This window comes from Rutilus rutilus, assembly GCF_951802725.1.
Source record: "Rutilus rutilus genome assembly, chromosome: 5".
Lineage (NCBI taxonomy): Eukaryota > Metazoa > Chordata > Actinopteri > Cypriniformes > Leuciscidae > Rutilus > Rutilus rutilus.
Genome location: NC_140213.1, coordinates 35,496,980 through 35,515,109, shown reverse-complemented (window position 1 = coordinate 35,515,109; position 18,130 = coordinate 35,496,980). Strand labels below are relative to the sequence as shown.

The window sequence follows — 18,130 nt, the reverse complement described above, 5'->3', positions numbered from 1 at the left end:
GCTGTAACAATTGAAAACAAAAATCTAAAGAACATTAGATGTCATGAGTGCCATATATGTCATTTTGAGTGGTTGAGCATGCAAATTAAACATATGCACTACAAATGTTCTATTCCTAAAACATCACATATAGGATAAATACAGTACTTCACATCATGCAAGTTACACACAAAATTATTTTATGGTTTGGTCACAAGCCTTCCCAAACCACAATGTCTTTTACGGTGTAAGAAAAGAGACTACAATATTTTATAACGATGAAAAAATATTTATACAATAACCCCCAAACCACCTATCCTCCCACCCCTTCCCTATGTAATACTAGCACATATAAAAAATATAAATATGTTGCTTGCATAGAACTTTGGGTTTCCTGAAAAGAAAAATATTAAATTGTCACATGTAATGCACATAACTGTCCTCTCTTTTAACAATTTCATTCATTTTGCACCTTTGGACACCACTTTTCTTTTGACCTTTCTTATCCTCTTTTGACCTTTCATTCTTTGTCTCTTTCACTGGTCTAGTTCGTGACTGTCTAGGCTCCGAGGTAGGTAGTGACGTAAGCAGAATTCTCTGATCCGAATGCATGCCTCAATCATCATGTCCTCCGGGACTGTTACTACAATTCGGAAGAAGTTTGGATATTCAAATGCCTGCAGCGAGAAACAACATGGGTGTCAGAATTGAAATATAAAAAGGGTGGAACCAAGCTTTGGTCAGACAATAAAGTGAATGAAGAAATAAGGTAAAAAAGGGAGATGAATAATTCACCGTAGCGGGCAAACAGAACACAGATTGCTCAGTGACCAGCCGTTCAGTGAACTCCACGTCATTCTGGAATTCTGGGAAGTGTTCAATCTCGATCCCCACCTGAAAATGAGCCAGCATAAAATACATTTAACCTTTGCTAACTTGCAACTTTGCACTCTTTGCAAACATGCTCACTTCTTAATATGGACGTCCTGGTGAGCAAATGTGCCAAGTATCTATCAGGCCATTTAAAGGGATAGTTAACCCAAAAATGAAAATTCTGACATTATTTACTCAAATTTATCTTGTTTCAAAAATCACCATTGAAGTATACATAAAAACAGCAGAAAATGTATTATTATTTCGAGTCTGATCTTTTCATTGAATCTGCCAATCCAGTTCACAAAACCTAAACAATAAACCTGTTCAACTTGCTGACCGGTCAATAAGTTCAACTCACTTACGTGATTCGGGCTCAAAGTTTACAGTCGGCATGAAACAAAAATTCACCCAGTTTTATTTTTTAAATGCGTGTTATTGATCTTATTGTTAATGATTTGTCCATGCATACGTTTTCTTTGTTTTGACGTTTTATTTGTTGTTCTTGCGTTCAGATATGCCTCCATCCAATCAACAACCGATGCATCATGTTTGATAATCTGTTTCACTCGGATGTGCATCACAATAAAGAAGATACAGCACTGTGCAAAAGTCTTAGGCAAAAGTCTTAGGCCCCCCCCCCCCCCAAATGGTTTTAAGTCAGTTATTTATATCTTTTGCTGTAGTGTGTCAGTAGGAAATATCAGTTTACATTTCCAAACATTCTTTTTGCCATTAATTGTAATAATCCAGTGAGATTTCTGTTTGCACAAGGAGTCTGACAACAGCCAGGATGATCTGATCTCACCATAACCGAGTCCGTCTGTGATTACATGAAGAAACAGAAAACTGAGACAAACTAAATCCAGAAGAACTGCGGGAACGTCTCCAAGATGCTTGAAGAACCCTTCCTGCAAAGCTACAGTACTGTGAAAAGTACTGCCACTTGTGTTAAAATGCTGTAAAGTGAGAATGCTTTCAAAAATAAAATCACAAATTGAATTTATTTATGATTTAACTTCTATTAACTAATTCAAATCAATATATGGTGTAACGACCCTTTGCGTTTAAAACGGCTTTTGTCCAGGTACACTTGCGCGTAGTTTTTCAGGTAGCTTTGCAGGAAGGTTTCTTCAAGCATCTTGGAGACGTTCCCGCAGTTCTTCTATTATTAACATAGGGGGGTATTAACATGCCTAAGACTTTTGCACAGTACTGTATATCTCGCTACTTCTGTTCCATCATGACTTAAACAGATCTCTGAAGGGAGGTTAATTAACTTAAAGGAGAACTCCGGTCAAATTTTAACATTGAGCTAATTTTTTTGTACATTTGGAGTGCTGTCAGTACAGAGAACAACGTCAAAAATCGGTGTTGCCTACACCGAGTTATCCTCTTTTTAAAAATTTGCACCCTGTTGACTTCAATGGGGCAAGTTTTAAACCTGCTTTTAGGCTCTTAACATCCTTGATGTGTCATTACCAGTGCACAGGTCATGTGAGTGATTCCTTCGGAGTGAACGCGAGTGAATACACATACCTGTATTTACATCCTGTTTTCGGTCGAAGTCCACAGTAGTCGATTGTCGAGTTCACGCGCGTGATCATAGGTACTAAACCTATTTGCGTGAACTCGACATTCGACTACTGTGGACTTCGACCGAAAACAGGATGTAAATACAGGTATGTGCGCTGGCTGAATAAACATCATTTTTATTAATATCTTTCACATCTACTGCAGTCAGATTCACTCGCGTTCACTCCGAAGGAATCACTCACATGACCTGTGCACTTGTAATGACACATCAAGGATGTTAAGAGGCTAAAAGCAGGTTTAAAACTTGCCCCATTGAAGTCAACAGGGTGCAAATTTTAAAACGAGGATAACACGGTGTAGGCAACACCGATTTTTGTCGTTGTTCTCTGTACTGACAGCACTCCAAATGTACAAAAAAATGAGCTCAATGTTAAAATTGACCGGAGTTCTCCTTTAAATTTCAGTACCACTTTAATTACACTCACCATAATGTACATGGCTCCTGATGGCATCACTGGATTCAGCCCGGGAATAGTTGACAGCTCTGAGAAACATATCTCAGAGTTTGACTGAAGAGAATCATAAAAAGTGTGTTATTGTCAGAGTCAGATGCCGAATAGCTTTTCTCTCTGAAGCTCTACTCCTCTTACCTTGAGGAAACTGATGGTGCTTTGGTAGAACTCTGGTGGCGTGTCATTCAAAATGCTTTCTAATGCTCCCTGAACCACAGTACAGGGTCCTAAAATGCGTTGGCTTAGTTTCACAAGACCCTCTCGAATCTAAAGTGAATATAAGCAATATTGTTTTTTGGTATTTTTTGTATTTCATTCTCTGATACAGGTGAGAGGCTAATACTTACTCCGGTTCCAAATATATTGTTACGATCATGAATGAGGATCCAGCCCATCCTCCAGCCAGGCACCAACCAGCGCTTGGCCAGACCTCCACAGGATAGGATGGGCACGTCACTGCTGAGAGGTGCCAAAGACTGAAAATCACAGCCAGAGAAAACCTGCAGAATGACAGCCAACTCATTACAACATTGTAAATAGCAATATTGTTCTTAAAACATATTTATAATATAATATAATAAGAAATTATGCTTATAATTTGCAAGATACAGTAGATGATATTCAAAACTTTGGGGTCAGTCAGATTTTTTTGTTTTTGAATAAGCCATTCAAAAGTTTGGGATCTGTAATATTTTTAATGTTTTTAAAAGAAGTTTCTTATGCTCACCAAGGCTGCATTTATTTAAAAAAAAAAAAAAAAGTTTTCTATTTTAATATATTTTAAAATGTAATTTATTCCAGTGATGCAAAGCTGAATTTTCAGCATCATTACTCCAGTCTTCAATGTCACATGATTCTTCAGAAATCATTCTAATTATGCTGCTCAAGAAACGTTTATAAAAGACTTTTAAAAAAGACCGATCCCAAACTTTTGAATGGCAGTGTGTATATATATATATATATATATATATATATATATATATACCTGCTACCTGCACCTGCTTTCACATTATTTTTCTTTACTTTTTTGCGCAGTAGACAATTGTGAAGCTAACATACTATTACTGTTAGTTGATTTCTAGAAACTTCTGCTTGCTGTTACCATGGACATTTAGAAAGGGTTTTGAGAAAGTTACAAGGGTAGTGAGAGAGAGAATTCCTTTCTTGTAGCTGTTTTGCGGTCGTCCACCTGGCTCTAATTACGATTATAGCTTTATGTCTGGGAGATGGATCCGCCCCATCTCCCATTGGCTAAGATACTGTAATTTGCGGTGTTGGCCCTATTTCACAAGCTCAAATGTATAAGTATGTTTTGCTGCTGTTGGTTTTTAACAGGGTCCAGACATCGAGGCCACAAGGGGTGCACAGTACTGTACCAGATGGAACTCAAAAACACATCTAGACAGTCAACGTGCAACCTACAATGAAACAAGTGGCCCTTTCTTCTGCCGCCTCTAATGTCATCTTCACGCATGCTCCCATGCTCTAACCACAAACACATGCGATGAAAAATGCATAGTCATTGAGGTGATGACTCCGATACTAAGTTGAAAAGGCACCATTCTCCACATTCTCTATAGGCCACTACTGTCCAGAGTTGTGGACCTGTTGCCCCCAGCTCTACCTTCACTGTCCTTCATGACCTAAAGCTCAAAATGCGGTCAGGCTTCCATTCACCACACACACAACTCTAATCCTTCCAGTGCTGATGTGGTTTCCACTGCTGGTCGAGGCTGAGCTGAGCCAGGAAAATGCACGCCACCCAACAAGAGGATGTTTACTACAGTTGCAGTACACTAAAAAGATTCCAAAAAGGGTTTTCATAGTAATGCCATAGAAGAACCCTTTTTGATTCCTGATTTTTTTCTTAGTGTGAAGAACAGCGTAATAATCTGAAGAAAACAAAGTAGCTTTTGTGCAGCATAAAGTTTATGTGCATATTAAAGGTACTAAAAGTTGAAAAGTGTCTTGCAAGTAAGCCAGACTCGGACAAGTCATTTAACAGGGGTCATAGGTGAGCTTAGAGTGTGAACTCCATAAAAGACCACTGTGAGAAGACCTGAGGTCTGTCCCTCATCAAAGATGCTTGTAAAATAAAGAGTTCTAAGAAATAAAATGCATCATCATGCAGGCATTTCCGTATTCATTGTGAGCTCACCATGTCTCCATAGATCTCATCAGCAAGGATAGGGATGCAGTTTCTTGACGCCACTAGGCCACACAAAATAATAGCCGATTAATATCATGGAATCTTTCTTTTTGAGATACACATTGTTCATATATTATTTGATTAGAGTAAATCAGTGCATTCACCGGAAAGTATCTTATGCAGGTGATCTTTGGAGAACACTGAGCCACACGGATTGGATGGGTTGTTGACGATCATGCAGGCTGTTTTATCATCAATCAGGCTCTCCAAGTGCTGAAGATCAATCTTCCAGGACTTCTCCGGCTAAAGGATCAAAAGATCAACTGACGTTAGAAAGAAATTCATCTTAGGCATGACACAGTCATCGCTATTGACAAGAGGTATTGTAGAAACTTGCTAAAAGGGATTAAGTAAGCACTTAAGAATACTAAAACGCTTTTAAATATTGATTAATATATACAAATAAAATGATTCCTCCCTGAATTGTGATAGGATCGCATGTAATCATGTATCTATAATGTATACATTAAAGCCTACAGAACAACAGTGGTATTACTGAGTGTGTTATTTGCATGTGTGTGTGTGTGTGACGTATATGGTTGTTTTCAATGATCGGTCCCAGATGTGCACCATATAGCAATGACACAGCATTTTCCCTCATCCACTCCACAAACCGTCCAATAGTATTGTACGCCCCCTGCCACCCCCTCTCGTGTACACTCGCTGCAAAAAATGCGTTTCTTACTTAGTATCTTTGTCTTGTTTCCAGTCCAAATATCTAAAACTTCTTAAATCAAGATGCATTTACTAGACGAGTAAAATGCCAAGTTTATATCTTTTGCAATTTTACTTTTCTATTGCATCTTGATTAAATCATTTTGAGATATTTGGACAGGAAACAAGACAAAAATACTAAGTAAGAATAGCATTTTTTTGCAGTGAGCTGAAAGTGCATATTTTTCCCCTAATGTTGCGATAACAGAAATGTCCTTCTAAAAGAGTCAGTTATTGTAATGTACAGTAATTTGTTTCATGTTTTCAGACTACATGTGCATCTGATGATGGACTTGGTCTGTGTGATTTACTCACCAGAAGATTGTAGTGCTTCACTTGGATGCCCATAGACACTGCCAGTGTCTTATAGAGGGAGAATCCAGGACGTGGAATTAAGATATTGTCCCCTGGGTTACACAACACGCTGATGGCCAACTCTATAGCCTGGCTACATCCACTGGCTAAGATCACATCCTACAGATTTATATACATATATATATTAAAAAATCATGAATTTTTACTCATCATCTATTTACAAAAGCATTAACTATGTAAACATCCTGTAGCTATGGAATATATACTTTGGAATAAAATGGACTGATAAACTAAATAAATCGAAATGATAAAGTAATCATGATGGATGTGACGCACTTTGCCTTCCAGCGGAGCTTCTGGACAGCTGTAGAAGTTTGCAACAGCGTCTCTGCTCTTTTGGTAACCTGTCAATGTTATTCAAAATGCGGAAATTATTTTTGATGAAGCGCAAAGCATAATACGCTTTTTATCAGAAAGGAATATTTTATTTTCGAGCCTATGCAAAATTCAGTTAAAAAAAAAGTGTAAATCTTACCAACTGAAGGAGCATAGCCATTGAATTTGTGTGAGTCAATGGCTTCCTTCATTGCCTGCAAAACAGAGTCATCTGTTGGCAAGTTCCCAAACACAGTAGGGTCACCTGGAGGAAGTCCGAAGCATACATTTACATTGCATTTTTCAGCAAAACGAGTCATGCAAATGATACAAGTTAAACGAGACAAGAAAACAAACAAATAAACAAACATTAAGCATGTCATGAAATCCAAAACACTGTAAAATAATAGGCTACCAGTATAGGCTAAATAAAATGGCAAACTATAAGAACACCTTACAAACAATTTTTAAGTTGCTGTTTCTCTATAACTAAGCATCATCCATTTTTTAAACACTGGATCCCACTATTATGGATGCATTTGTTGTTGACTCATAACTTACCAATAGACAGAGCAATCATGGGTTTCTCGGGGTTGGGAGTGAGTTTCATCCCGTCCACTATGGCTCGGATGGGGTTGAGTGTTTTCTTGGACACCTCTGAGGGTCTGACGTTCCATCTCGGCCGGTTGCTCTTCAGTTTGGCTGGGTTAACACTCACATGAGTCCGCACGCTCAAATGATGCACACCGTTCCCGTTCATTCCATTGCTGTGGATGCCATCGTTCAGAGCTCCGTTCATTTTTACCACAAAGGACATTTTCTTGGTCTATGCACTTTTGAGAAAGATGACGTCTAAAGAATGAAAAATATGACATTGAAAAATATGTTTTACGAAAAATATGTTAACGAATACTTACGCATCAATATTTTTTACGTTTAGGCTATATGGGTTCGGTTTAAATGTTGTATTTTATTTCATTATTATTATTATTATTTTACTTAATTTATTTACTTACATAAGTGTGAATTTTAACAAAATAGAGTTTCAGCAACCACAAAACCCGAGTTCGGTAAAAAAAAAAATTGCGGCGAAATTTACTGACAGAAACTACAGAAATCAGACAAACACCACAATGCATGAAAAATGGTAGGCAAATAAATGACAGCTAATATGACAAAATAATATTCTAAATAATCTGATTAATAAATGACTGCAGAATTGTATTAGCCTCTTGTCTAATATTCACCACTGGTGTGACACAAATCTAAAATATCAAAAAGCAATAGACCTATTGAAACTTCTATTGTTTAAAATAATTATGCAAAAAATAAAAAACAATAGCCTAATAATTTTGTATGTATTTTAAACACTAAATTAATAATAATAATAAAAACGAATAGGTCTATAAATGGTAGTTTTAAAATCAATATAGGCCTACATAACTTAAAATGTAACATAAATACCTTATAAGCAGCTTTTTATTTAAAAAAAAATCACGCTCCAATGGCTGGGATTGAGATAAATAGGTAAATATGTGCATAGATTGACATAAACCGAATTTATACAGAACCCCCAAAATGGGTGTTGAACCTTATCCATATTTTCATTGGTGGAGACTGAGGGCAGTCCAAAACTCCCCCGTTACATCATAAGTCTAAAATTATGTAGTTTTGGGGTTTAACCTCCTCCTCTTTCTATAAGCTGCGGTGATGCACATGATCTATGCACGCGATCTGATGCGTAAACGCGCGAGGAGCGCAAACAAAGTTAGAGAAATGCACATGGGGCTTCTGGATTTTTTTCTTTCAGGTGTATATTACTTAATAATTAAAATATATATATATATATATTTTATTTGTCGCACCTGTTTCCAGGGTGCATTTATATCAATTACAAATGTGAGAAAAAAGAACAGTTTAGGTTTAACACTTTTCAGAATCTCGACAATGTTCTCATATCATCAAGAATCATTTGAAGAGTATTCTCTACAGCTGTAATGAGAATGAAAGGGGCTGGTTGCCACATTTGTCTTACATAAGTAAGTCAAGCCCACATTTTTAGGGGGGCTGGAGTGGTTTTATTAGTGCCAACACTGCAACTATAAGACCATTCTGCTATTATGCCGCTAAAATTATTATGTGCAAAGCCTTTTGCCAGCAATCCAATATGGAAAAATCAAACTTCTCTGTGAAGTATCCCCCCCCCCCATCATGCAAATGATCAAATAAACATTTAGCACATTGGTGTTATGTCTTGTTTTCTATTAATGTGACGTCTAGTTAAAAGATAAAACAACTTGGAATCTTTTCAACTGGTTTTGTAAGCTCGATCAATCAAACCCAGTCATTCAAAACACAGGTCATTTGGAAAGCTCCAATCCCAATTCATTGTAACTATGGAAAAGAGTGACAATCACATTTTCTTTTTGTGTGTCACATAAAGTAAACAAAGTCAAAAGGGTTTGGAACATGAGGTAAATAATGACAAAATTAAATCCCTTTAATAAAATGTCATATTTTCTAACAAATAAATAAGAAAAAGTTGTCACTTGGATGATTCACTTAACCCTTTCAAGCTTAAACAATAATTTCACAGGTATTAGTTGCTTTTTTATCTACCTCAAATGGTAAATTAGACAACACGTCTGACTGCGCTATCTGATGCAATAATGACATGAAAAGTAGTTTTACTTGAACTTTAAACCCACAACTCTCTTTCAGGTTTTTTTACCTGGTATAACAACCTATTTAAAAAAACAACAACACGTACACATACAACACTGAATTAGTGAGTCTAAGATAAACCTTCTAACACTTATCTGCCCTGATGAGCTATCTAAACTGAAAGCAGGGTCAACGCAACCCATGGCATTCTAGGTAAGTACTGCAAAAAACGCTCTTCTTTTTTTTTTACATAGTATTTTTTTTCTTGATTCCAGTCCAAATATCACAAAATTTACTAGCTAAGTGGCATAAGGTAATATCTTGTTTTCTGACAAATAAATAAATAAAGAGAGTTTTTGCTTAAAACAAGCAAAATTATCTGCCAATGGGCTAAGAAAAAAATCTTAATCCAAACTGATTTCTTACCCCCATTTGCAGATAATTTTGCTTGTTTAAAGCAAAATCTCACTTAGAAAAAAAACTTTTTTAAGAAAACAAGACATAATATCTTGTCATCTTACTTGTATTGTAAATGCATCTTGATTTAAGAATTTTTTGACATTTGGACTGGAAACAAGCATTTTTTTGCAGTGAATTAAGGGTGTGCTTAACTCGCATCATAATCCAAAATGTCTGTCCTTATACAACCCTTCCAAGTCAATCAAAGAACCATGACCAAATCTATCCACTATCTAAACACCATCCAGAGACCCAGTGATAACCCTGACCCACCAAATGCGTCACTAAACCAACAGCACATTGGAAGCCATGTGGTTTTAGATGTTCTCACTTCACAGGGCCTTCAGAGCAAACGACTAATCACAAAAAGAACAAACCATACAGGAGTCAACAGGATATAAATATTTTGGCATTGACCATCAATAGCTTTAAGAAAAACACTTTGACCTTCATGACGTAAACCAATGTAACCTGCTAAAATCAATGTTTGAGTACATATGCATCTGAAAAACATGTTATCCCTGGCACCTACGTTTTAGTTAGGCATGAAATTAGGGTCATCAGAGTCTGCTGAGTCTGAATCTTCTGAGTATGAAGCAGAATAAAGTATTTATTTACATCAAATAAGACATATTGACATTCCGCATCTTTTTCTCCTTCTAAAATGTCATGGGTTCTGTATGAAATTGTGGCTCTGGTGCACTCTTCCTAGCTCAGTCTATTAAGGCACACTTGAGTTTGAAGCCACTTGGACTGCATGAGGAAGCTTTGACTCTCTTAATAATTTTTTTTATAGAATGTGTTCACTGGTTCTTCTTAGTTCAGTGAAGACAACAGCAGGTAAAATCTGTCCTGCATTGATTCTTGGGTGATGAGGAGGACTGTTGGTGGACTGAAGGTGAAGGAGCAACTGATTACTTTGAGGACACTGGTTAAAAACGGACCTGCTGCATGTAAGACATCGAAATGTTCGTAGAGGATGAGCTCATACAGCGAGTACTCATGAGGTAAACCGATTAGGTAAAAAAAAAAGGGTAAAAAAATGCATATTTCTCCAACCCTAGGTCAAGTTTTTCCAAACATTCAAACATAATCTGCTAAAAATAGATTTGCGAACCTGCTAAACCAGATTTAAGTACCTATGCATCTGCGAAACATGATGAAGACCACGTTCGCTAGCACTTTTTCATTGGTGTCCTCTGTTTTAGTCTCCTTTAGGCTTGTAATCAGGGTCATCAGAGTCTGCTGAGTCTGAATCTTCGGAGTATGAATCAGAATACAGTGTATTTACATCAAATATCACGTATTGATCATGTTCAGCCGCTTGTTCTCCTTCTAAACTGTATGAATTTGTGGCTCTGGCGCACTCTTCCTCGCTCAGTCTATTAAGGCACACTTGAGGTTGAAGCCACTTGGACTGCATGAGGAAGCTTTGACTCTCTAAGGACAGTTTCAGATTGTGTTCACTGGTTCTGCTTGGTTCGGTGAAGACAACAGTGGCTAACATCTGTCCTGCATTGATTCTTGAGGTGCCAAGTTGCTTTGAAGCTGTGGACTGAGGTGATGATGAGGACTGTTGGTGGACTGAAGGTGAAGGAACAACTGGTTTCTTTGACACTGGTGTAAGACTGACCTGCTGCATGTAAGACATTGAAATGTTCGTAGAGGATGAATCAGGGTTTGAGGACAACGAGTGCTGGTTTGAAGATGCTTGAGGTTCTGGTGTGTGTGGGAAAAGAGGTGGAGTGCTTTGGGTTGACGTCGGAGTGCATTCTGCCTGTACAGCTTCTCCATCGAGCTCTTCAGAACATTCCTGAAGGATGCTCCTCATTTTTTTGCCATGTCTGGTGCACATCTGCTCTGGAAAACCAGCCTCACCTTCCTTCTGTTCTGGTTCAGATTGAGTCTTCGCCTGTCTGTGCCTCCCAATCAGGTCCTTCTTCACCAGAGAAGATTGGCTTAAGTCAATCTGATGTATTTCCGAACCTGACAACTGTGTGGACGTAAAAATTTCTCCATCACTACAAATTTCCTCCTGAGGTAAAATGATTTCTGTGTTTCTATTATGCCACAAGTCTTGGGAACTAAAGAGCTCTTTTGTGCTGGTTTGTGAGAACCGTTCCTCCTTTGAGCTGATCTGAGATGGCCTCAAAATTACATGGAGGGTATCATGGGATGGTTTAACAACTTCATCGACCCTTGGTTCCTCACAAGTGTTTGAAAGTGATGGTGTGATACTGTCATCAAGGCTCAGATTTGTTGTTACAGCTGCAATATAGAGAAAATGCCAATGAAAATAAAAAAAAAACTCAAACTTTCAAAGCTGATATGACAATTTCCAAGCCAAAAACATATTTCTCACCACCATATAGGAGCCTCTTTAGAACTGTGGCTAGAGATGCACTATCCCTTGAAAGTAATTTTTTCAGGATCTTCTCTCCCCTCCCATACGGATGGGACTGCTTCAATACCTGGACACATTCATATGCAAATATGGAGAGATTAGATACAATAATAATGTATTTAAAGAAAGGCAATAAACAGATAATTGGGCTGATACTAGTAAAATCTATATTTTAAGTGTGTTAAATTATTTTTCTTAGCCTTCCTGTGATAAGCACTTAGGCAGCCCAAAGAGAAACCACAAGAGTTTACATTGAAGTAAATGCCAGATACAGTTTATTGTGTATTCAAAATACCAATAATATTAAGATATTAAGAAAAATAATGCATGATGTGGGAATTTTAACTATAAAAAAAGCCCGAAATGCATTGGTACTCTTATTTTGAAATATCTATGCTTTACTACTTCCAGCAGCTGATTCCAAAGTTTAAAGTCTGTTTGAAGTCTGTTTTTACATTCCCAAAGTTAAAGGTATAGTGGAGGATTTTCCCGAATTTTAGAAAAGAACCGCCCTCTCCACTTTTTGAAAAAATGCACATGCGCAACACTCTACCTGCTCCCGAGAGGGAACGCCTATTAAACGTGTGCACGAGAGAGCATGCACGAGCCAAGTGTGTGACTTGTGCCAGGGCTAGCATCGCTAATCATAGCTTACATTAACTTTTACTAGCAGTGATTTTAAATGGATTTCTCCAAATAGCATGCCAAACTTTACCTGTCGAGTAGAAACTTCACGACTGAGGCATCAGCGGGAAGCCCAACCTGTGCTTTTAGCGCACGCCAGCGTCTGAAATATTCTCCCAAAAACACTCTGGTCTTGTTTCTTTCTTCAGAGGCCTTTCTCTTCTTGTCATACAATTCGTAGACAGTTTTACTCTTGCGACCCTCAGACATTTTGAAAAAACCCGGTGAGAACGGCGAGCTTCAATGAATGGCTGAAACCGTATAGCTCACCACACATATACACCTGAAAGTGCGCATGCGCAGAAAGCGAAAACTACCTAGGGACGAGCACGTACGACGGCCTTACGTAAACATATCACCAGAATGATTGACAACTAGGAGGACCAATAGTCTTGATGATCCACCCGGAAAAAGAAAATCCTCCACTACACCTTTAAGAAACCTTTTTGTAATACAGTTTAAGAGTTTTAAGACACTTTATGCCTTTTTTATCAAACTAATTTCAAGACTTTTTAAAGACCCACAGGAACCCTGACTTGATATTTTGCCAATATATTTACAAATGTAAGTGGTCGGAATATTTTTCACCGGTCTGTCAGCAACAATTTGTGCACTATCATTTTTAGAAAAATCATAGCACAAAAAAAATAAGTACAAAAAATAGCAATGCCCATCTTAAAAACAACTCAATAATAGAAGCAGTGACTTTAGACACAAATGTACATACATACACACTAACCTGATCAATATTCGTAGGTTGTGGTAGGACTTTATCCAGCTCTCTCAAATAGTGTGAGAGTCTCTCCTCCAGTTTCTGTGCATAACGTTCACCGTATTGCTCCTCCATTAAATCCTGCAAAGTTGAATATAGTCACATTTGATTTAAAGTTCTGAAATTGATGCAAACTAGTGCTGATATACTATATCAGTATAAAAAACATTATGAAATACTTTGAATTGCACATTACGTGCCATTCAAAGTATTTCATAACGTTTTTTAAGACAGCAGGCCATTTTCACTAACCCGAATATAAGTCTCGCGCATGTCCCTGTCTCTTGCCAGACAATGAGCAAAGGACTTGAAATCCTTCTGGTTTTTCTGCATCAGATCCATGTTACTGCGGCTCTAGAAGCATAATTTAAGAAAAAGTAAAGGAACGTGTTAAAAAGCCCAGTAGTCCTAAAAACTATTTTAAATATTGAAGAATTTTGTTTTACATTACACTTCACAATTTGGCTTTTTCTGTATTTGTGGTGGCCCCTGGTGGAGGAACATTATACTTACACATTTGTGATACTCAGGCAGGCTGTTAGGGAAAAAGTTTTCGATCTTGGCAGAGATTTTAGCAGTGCTCTGGTCATTCCACAACATCCACATGACAACCTTAAACAAAACAAAAAAGCTTGTGAATTGTAGTACAGCTATGCAAAGGCAAACAACTTTCTATTTTACATATACATGACAGCAAGTTAAAGGCACAGTTCACCCAAAAATATGCTCACCCTTATGTTGTTCCATACCTGTATGAGTTTCCTTCTTCTGTTGAACTAAAAAGATGATATTTTAAAGAATGCTGGTAGCCAGACAGTTGACAGTAGCTACTGACTTCCATAGTAGGAAAAAATCTATACTATGGAAGTCAATGGTGCACGTCAACTGTCTGGTTACCAACATTCTTCATAATATCGTCTTTTGTGTTCAACAGAATACAGGTTTGGAACAACATAAGGGTGAGTAAATAATCACTTTTGGGTGAACTATCTCTTTAATTCTGATGGGTTGATTTATATTTATCATCAAAGAAAAAAGTCTCACCAGAGTCTGCAGACCAAACATGATCTTCATGTGTTTGATGGGAGTCACTAGTCGTGGCACAAGTGTGTATGTAACATCTAAAAACTCAGTGACTCTCTCAAAGTGCTTGATGTCTCGGGCTTGAACGATCCTCCAGACCTCTGCCGCCACCACACGGATTCTGCACGGCTCTTCAAGGGTCAGAAGATGCCAGTCACCTTCTAGCCATAATGGAGGACCTAGAACTGAAAAAAGCAAAAGTTGATTAGATCTCCCATTCATAGGCCCGTCTCGATTATTGATGAATCGTCTGATCGTGATTATTCGACCTAATCGCAATTATTTGAGATAACCTCAATAATTGTCTAGTTTAAATTTCAATCACATTCTGACATCCAAATCAGAGATTTAAGCGCTTCAAGAAATGCCATAAAAACGCACAATATCATGTCTCCTTTTCCAGTGAAAGAATAATAAAAAAAAAGAACTGTTATATAGTACACAAAGATATTTATACCAAATTAAGTTTTGAGGGTTTAATCAGACTGCGTTATATATATTATTATAGGCTAAATGATTCATTCAAGAATTAAGTATGCATCTTTTATTCTGCCACTGTTTTGGGCCAGTTATGATTGATTTCTGGGGACATGGAAGACGATGTGGGTAAGTTTTGGTCTGCCGTATTTCCATGTGGTCTGTGGGACAAACTCGCGACAGAAACTCAACAAGACACATTTGATATCTTGGTGTTAACAACGTTAAGGTAAAGCATACCTTTATTATATTTTTTATTTATAAGTAATATTTGATTCTGCATGAACTTACACTGCAGAACAACATGAACAAATTAAAATTAAATTGTTAATCACAATTATTTATGTCAATTAATCGTCAGAACAAAATTCATGATCTGTCAAACCCATTCATTCATTCATTCATTTTAAACTAGATTCAGTTAGATCTATTATTTTTGTAGCACTTGCACCAACTGTGCAATCAATTTATGATAAAAAATAAAGTAACAAGTAACACAGTAACTGTGTAATTACACTGTAAAGACATTGATTCAATAGATTATACACTTATCAATATCATAATTTGATATAAATGACAGGTTTTTAACATGCAGATTTGTTTGGGTAGTAAAAAAGACATTGTAAGAAAGAAACACCTTCTAAGACCTCCATCATCTGTTTAGTCCATGCATATTCAATGATCCATAATGGTAAAGCAGGAATAAGGATAGAGCAGGCTTTCTCCAACCACAGGTTTTCACTCATTCCAGCAAAAGCAGCAGTTTCAGTCTCCAGCACTGTCATGATGTCCAAGCATCAGCTGTTTCCATTGCAGAGCATCTGTTGTGAGCTGCTGCACGCAGGAAACATCCAATCATTGCCTCTGCGGAGATGATGATGAGCTCCATTTAAAAGTCAAATTTTGTTAGGGACATGTCCGGGCACGTTTAGGAAGTAGATGGCGGAACAGTTTACTTATACTTAGTTATATACCATCAAAGTTATATATATCACGGAATAATTCAATGCTGATCAGCAATACAGGTCAGTCATTAGCTTGGTGTGAAAACAGAAATTGTTAACTGTCTGTGATGTTTTAAAAAACGAACCGATCAAGAAACCTTTCAAAATAAGAGAACATCCCGTCATCAGCTAAAAGTAACATTTAGGTCAACATGAAAATGTATATTTTTTAGCTGAGTTTATAAAAGTAAAAATAAAATAAGCAAATAAATAAAAATGAAATAACTAAATATGTATAAATATTTAAATATATCGTATATGCATTTCTTTTCATTCACTGGTAAGTTAAAGGACAAGCAAAGTTCACTGTTTAAATTAAATCTCAATATATCTTTTCAAATAAAATTCACAATTTAATATTTTAACGTTTAAAACTTGGCATACATTTTTATTTATTTTTTCAAATCTGGGAAGGTATTTTATTTTGAAAAATATATTTCTAGCTTAGCTTCACACACACACACACACAAAAAAACTCATGACCTAGCGCTTGTTGGTGTTTGATAGTTTGACGTTGGTCACCAGATAACTAAAAGGTTGATGCCACAGTTTCGGTTATACTTTCATTAGGGAATCGAAAAGTTGCTTTTGACGGTGAGTGTACAGCTCTTATTTTATTTATGTATGTGTGCTTTAGACAACGTTTTACAGTAAATGTGTTCTATTCTCTCTCTCTCTCTCTCTCTATATATATATATTCTCTCTCAGTCTCTCTCTCTCTCTATATATATATATATATATATGAGACAATATAACGCATTTTATAACTGATTTTAATATGTAGTCACACTTATTTGTTTTCACGTTACAGTTGCACTGTAATCTTTCCAAGCAAGATGCCGCCACGTGTTGATGACGTAATGAAACTGTGTTGTGAACTATCCGCAAACCAACAAGTAAAAACCGCAGTGAAGCAGTCTGGAAAAGGAGCAGCGGCAGCTGGTGGTCTAGCTTTTGCAGGAGGCTTATTAGGCGGTCCTCTGGGAATTGCAGTGGGCAAGTACATTCATGCCTTTAGTACAGGTGTCAACCTCATATAGTATATGATGTTTTTCTTTACCTGCAACTTTGTGTTTTTAAGGTGGGGCTGTTGGAGGACTGCTTGGATGCTGGATGACAAGCGGACAGTTTAAACCTCTCCCCCAGGTTATCATGGAACTGACACCAGACCAGCAGCACAGACTCTGTGAGGATATTGCAGCTGTCTTAGGGTCAATAACATGGACTGATGTTGCACAGCTGACTGCCCTTGTAATGGGAAATGCCACACTTCAGCAGCAGGTAACTGCTGCTCTTCTGAGCTATATACAGAAGGAACTTCAAGCTGAAGTGCATTATATTGACTGACACTATCGTCTCAAAATCAAAAAAACATTTCAAACCTTAATATCATGTCATACAGGTTGTTTGATTGGATGCTTGAGGACTGTAACGTTAGTTGAAGCATTTGAATCTGACAAGCACTGTATATTCTTTGAAATAATTTCCTGGCATAATGTGTAGATTATTTTTAGAACACTTAGGAAGATTGTGCATATGTGGATGATATTGTTGAACTAATGCCTTTTTAAAAATTATTTAAACTTTTTGGTTTGTTTATTAGAACTCCCGTGTTAATTTATAACCAATATTCGCATGCCCAGTCAAAAGCCTTATAAATCAAAAGCTTTAAAATATATATTTATTAGTATATAGATTTAGCCAGACACATTAGATCATGTGTTATAGGGATTGTTTGACTGGGTGCTTGAGTACTGTAGTTGAAACTGGCATATACAACTGTTTTAATTTAATTTATATAATACATTTAAATCTGTCAAGCACTGTTTGTTCTGTGAAATAATACTGGCATTGGGTGTGATTTATTTTCAGAACACTTAGGAGTGTGTATTATGGAACATATGGAAATGATATTGTTGAATGAATGCATTTTTAAAGTTATTTAATTAAACATTTTTTGGTCTGACTCTGACAGAAATCAGTTTGTTAATTTATAAACAATACTTTCATGCCTAGTCAAAAGCCTCAAAACCATTGATTTTGGTTGCTTTAAAATATATATTTATTAAT

General features: G+C 36.9%; 4 protein-coding genes across 5 annotated transcripts in view; 1 reads left to right on the top strand and 3 right to left on the bottom strand.

The window, feature by feature from the left end:
- Positions 1 to 495: 495 nt before the first annotated feature.
- Positions 496 to 8,052, bottom strand: tat (tyrosine aminotransferase). The gene is made up of 12 exons (XM_084409694.1): positions 7,978 to 8,052; positions 7,075 to 7,365; positions 6,674 to 6,778; positions 6,475 to 6,542; positions 6,139 to 6,297; positions 5,214 to 5,352; positions 5,059 to 5,111; positions 3,248 to 3,400; positions 3,039 to 3,167; positions 2,874 to 2,957; positions 775 to 873; positions 496 to 656 (listed from the first exon to the last, which is right to left on the bottom strand). The coding sequence occupies exons 2-12, from the start codon at positions 7,328 to 7,330 to the stop codon at positions 516 to 518; spliced, it is 1,386 nt and encodes a 461-aa protein (XP_084265820.1). The 5' UTR covers positions 7,331 to 7,365; positions 7,978 to 8,052; the 3' UTR covers positions 496 to 515.
- A 955-nt stretch (positions 8,053 to 9,007) lies between these two features.
- Positions 9,008 to 16,142, bottom strand: LOC311290617 (uncharacterized protein). Of its 2 annotated transcripts, XR_014627419.1 has the most exons (8): positions 15,694 to 16,142; positions 14,541 to 14,764; positions 14,010 to 14,108; positions 13,749 to 13,850; positions 13,464 to 13,577; positions 11,999 to 12,107; positions 9,647 to 11,904; positions 9,008 to 9,556 (listed from the first exon to the last, which is right to left on the bottom strand). XR_014627419.1 is itself a non-coding variant. In XM_084409211.1 (7 exons), the coding sequence occupies exons 1-7, from the start codon at positions 15,839 to 15,841 to the stop codon at positions 10,841 to 10,843; spliced, it is 1,860 nt and encodes a 619-aa protein (XP_084265337.1). In that variant the 5' UTR covers positions 15,842 to 16,142; the 3' UTR covers positions 9,008 to 10,840. The 2 variants fall into 2 exon arrangements, 1 of the variants encoding a protein (XP_084265337.1); XM_084409211.1 differs by having other exon boundaries at positions 9,008 to 11,904.
- A 360-nt stretch (positions 16,143 to 16,502) lies between these two features.
- LOC311290320 (protein C19orf12 homolog) lies at positions 16,503 to 18,026 on the top strand. The gene is made up of 3 exons (XM_084408739.1): positions 16,503 to 16,654; positions 16,872 to 17,056; positions 17,142 to 18,026. The coding sequence occupies exons 2-3, from the start codon at positions 16,897 to 16,899 to the stop codon at positions 17,405 to 17,407; spliced, it is 426 nt and encodes a 141-aa protein (XP_084264865.1). The 5' UTR covers positions 16,503 to 16,654; positions 16,872 to 16,896; the 3' UTR covers positions 17,408 to 18,026.
- Positions 18,027 to 18,098: 72 nt separating this feature from the next.
- The window catches only part of LOC311290319 (cytochrome b-c1 complex subunit Rieske, mitochondrial-like), a 1,923-nt gene continuing 1,891 nt past the window's right edge, over positions 18,099 to 18,130 (bottom strand). Inside the window, exon 2 of the mRNA XM_084408738.1 lies at positions 18,099 to 18,130. This exon is cut by the window's right edge and continues 667 nt beyond it. The gene's annotated coding sequence lies outside the window, so the exon portion shown is untranslated.

What these genes read in the sequence shown, in the direction of transcription:
- LOC311290320 (XM_084408739.1), top strand. Translation starts at nt 16,897, where the DNA reads ATGCCGCCACGTGTTGATGACGTAATGAAACTGTGTTGTGAACTATCC. An exon ending in TCCTCTGGGAATTGCAGTGG is followed by an intron (nt 17,057 to 17,141) that starts GCAAGTACATTC and finishes TGTGTTTTTAAG; the next exon opens with GTGGGGCTGTTGGAGGACTG.
- tat (XM_084409694.1), bottom strand. Translation starts at nt 7,330, where the DNA reads ATGTCCTTTGTGGTAAAAATGAACGGAGCTCTGAACGATGGCATCCAC. An exon ending in CATGATTGCTCTGTCTATTG is followed by an intron (nt 6,779 to 7,074) that starts GTAAGTTATGAG and finishes GACTTCCTCCAG; the next exon opens with GTGACCCTACTGTGTTTGGG. An exon ending in ATGAGATCTATGGAGACATG is followed by an intron (nt 3,401 to 5,058) that starts GTGAGCTCACAA and finishes GTCATTCTGCAG; the next exon opens with GTTTTCTCTGGCTGTGATTT.
- LOC311290617 (XM_084409211.1), bottom strand. Translation starts at nt 15,841, where the DNA reads ATGACAGTGCTGGAGACTGAAACTGCTGCTTTTGCTGGAATGAGTGAA. An exon ending in GATGATGGAGGTCTTAGAAG is followed by an intron (nt 14,765 to 15,693) that starts GTGTTTCTTTCT and finishes TGCTTTTTTCAG; the next exon opens with TTCTAGGTCCTCCATTATGG. An exon ending in TGCCTGAGTATCACAAATGT is followed by an intron (nt 13,851 to 14,009) that starts GTAAGTATAATG and finishes TTATGCTTCTAG; the next exon opens with AGCCGCAGTAACATGGATCT.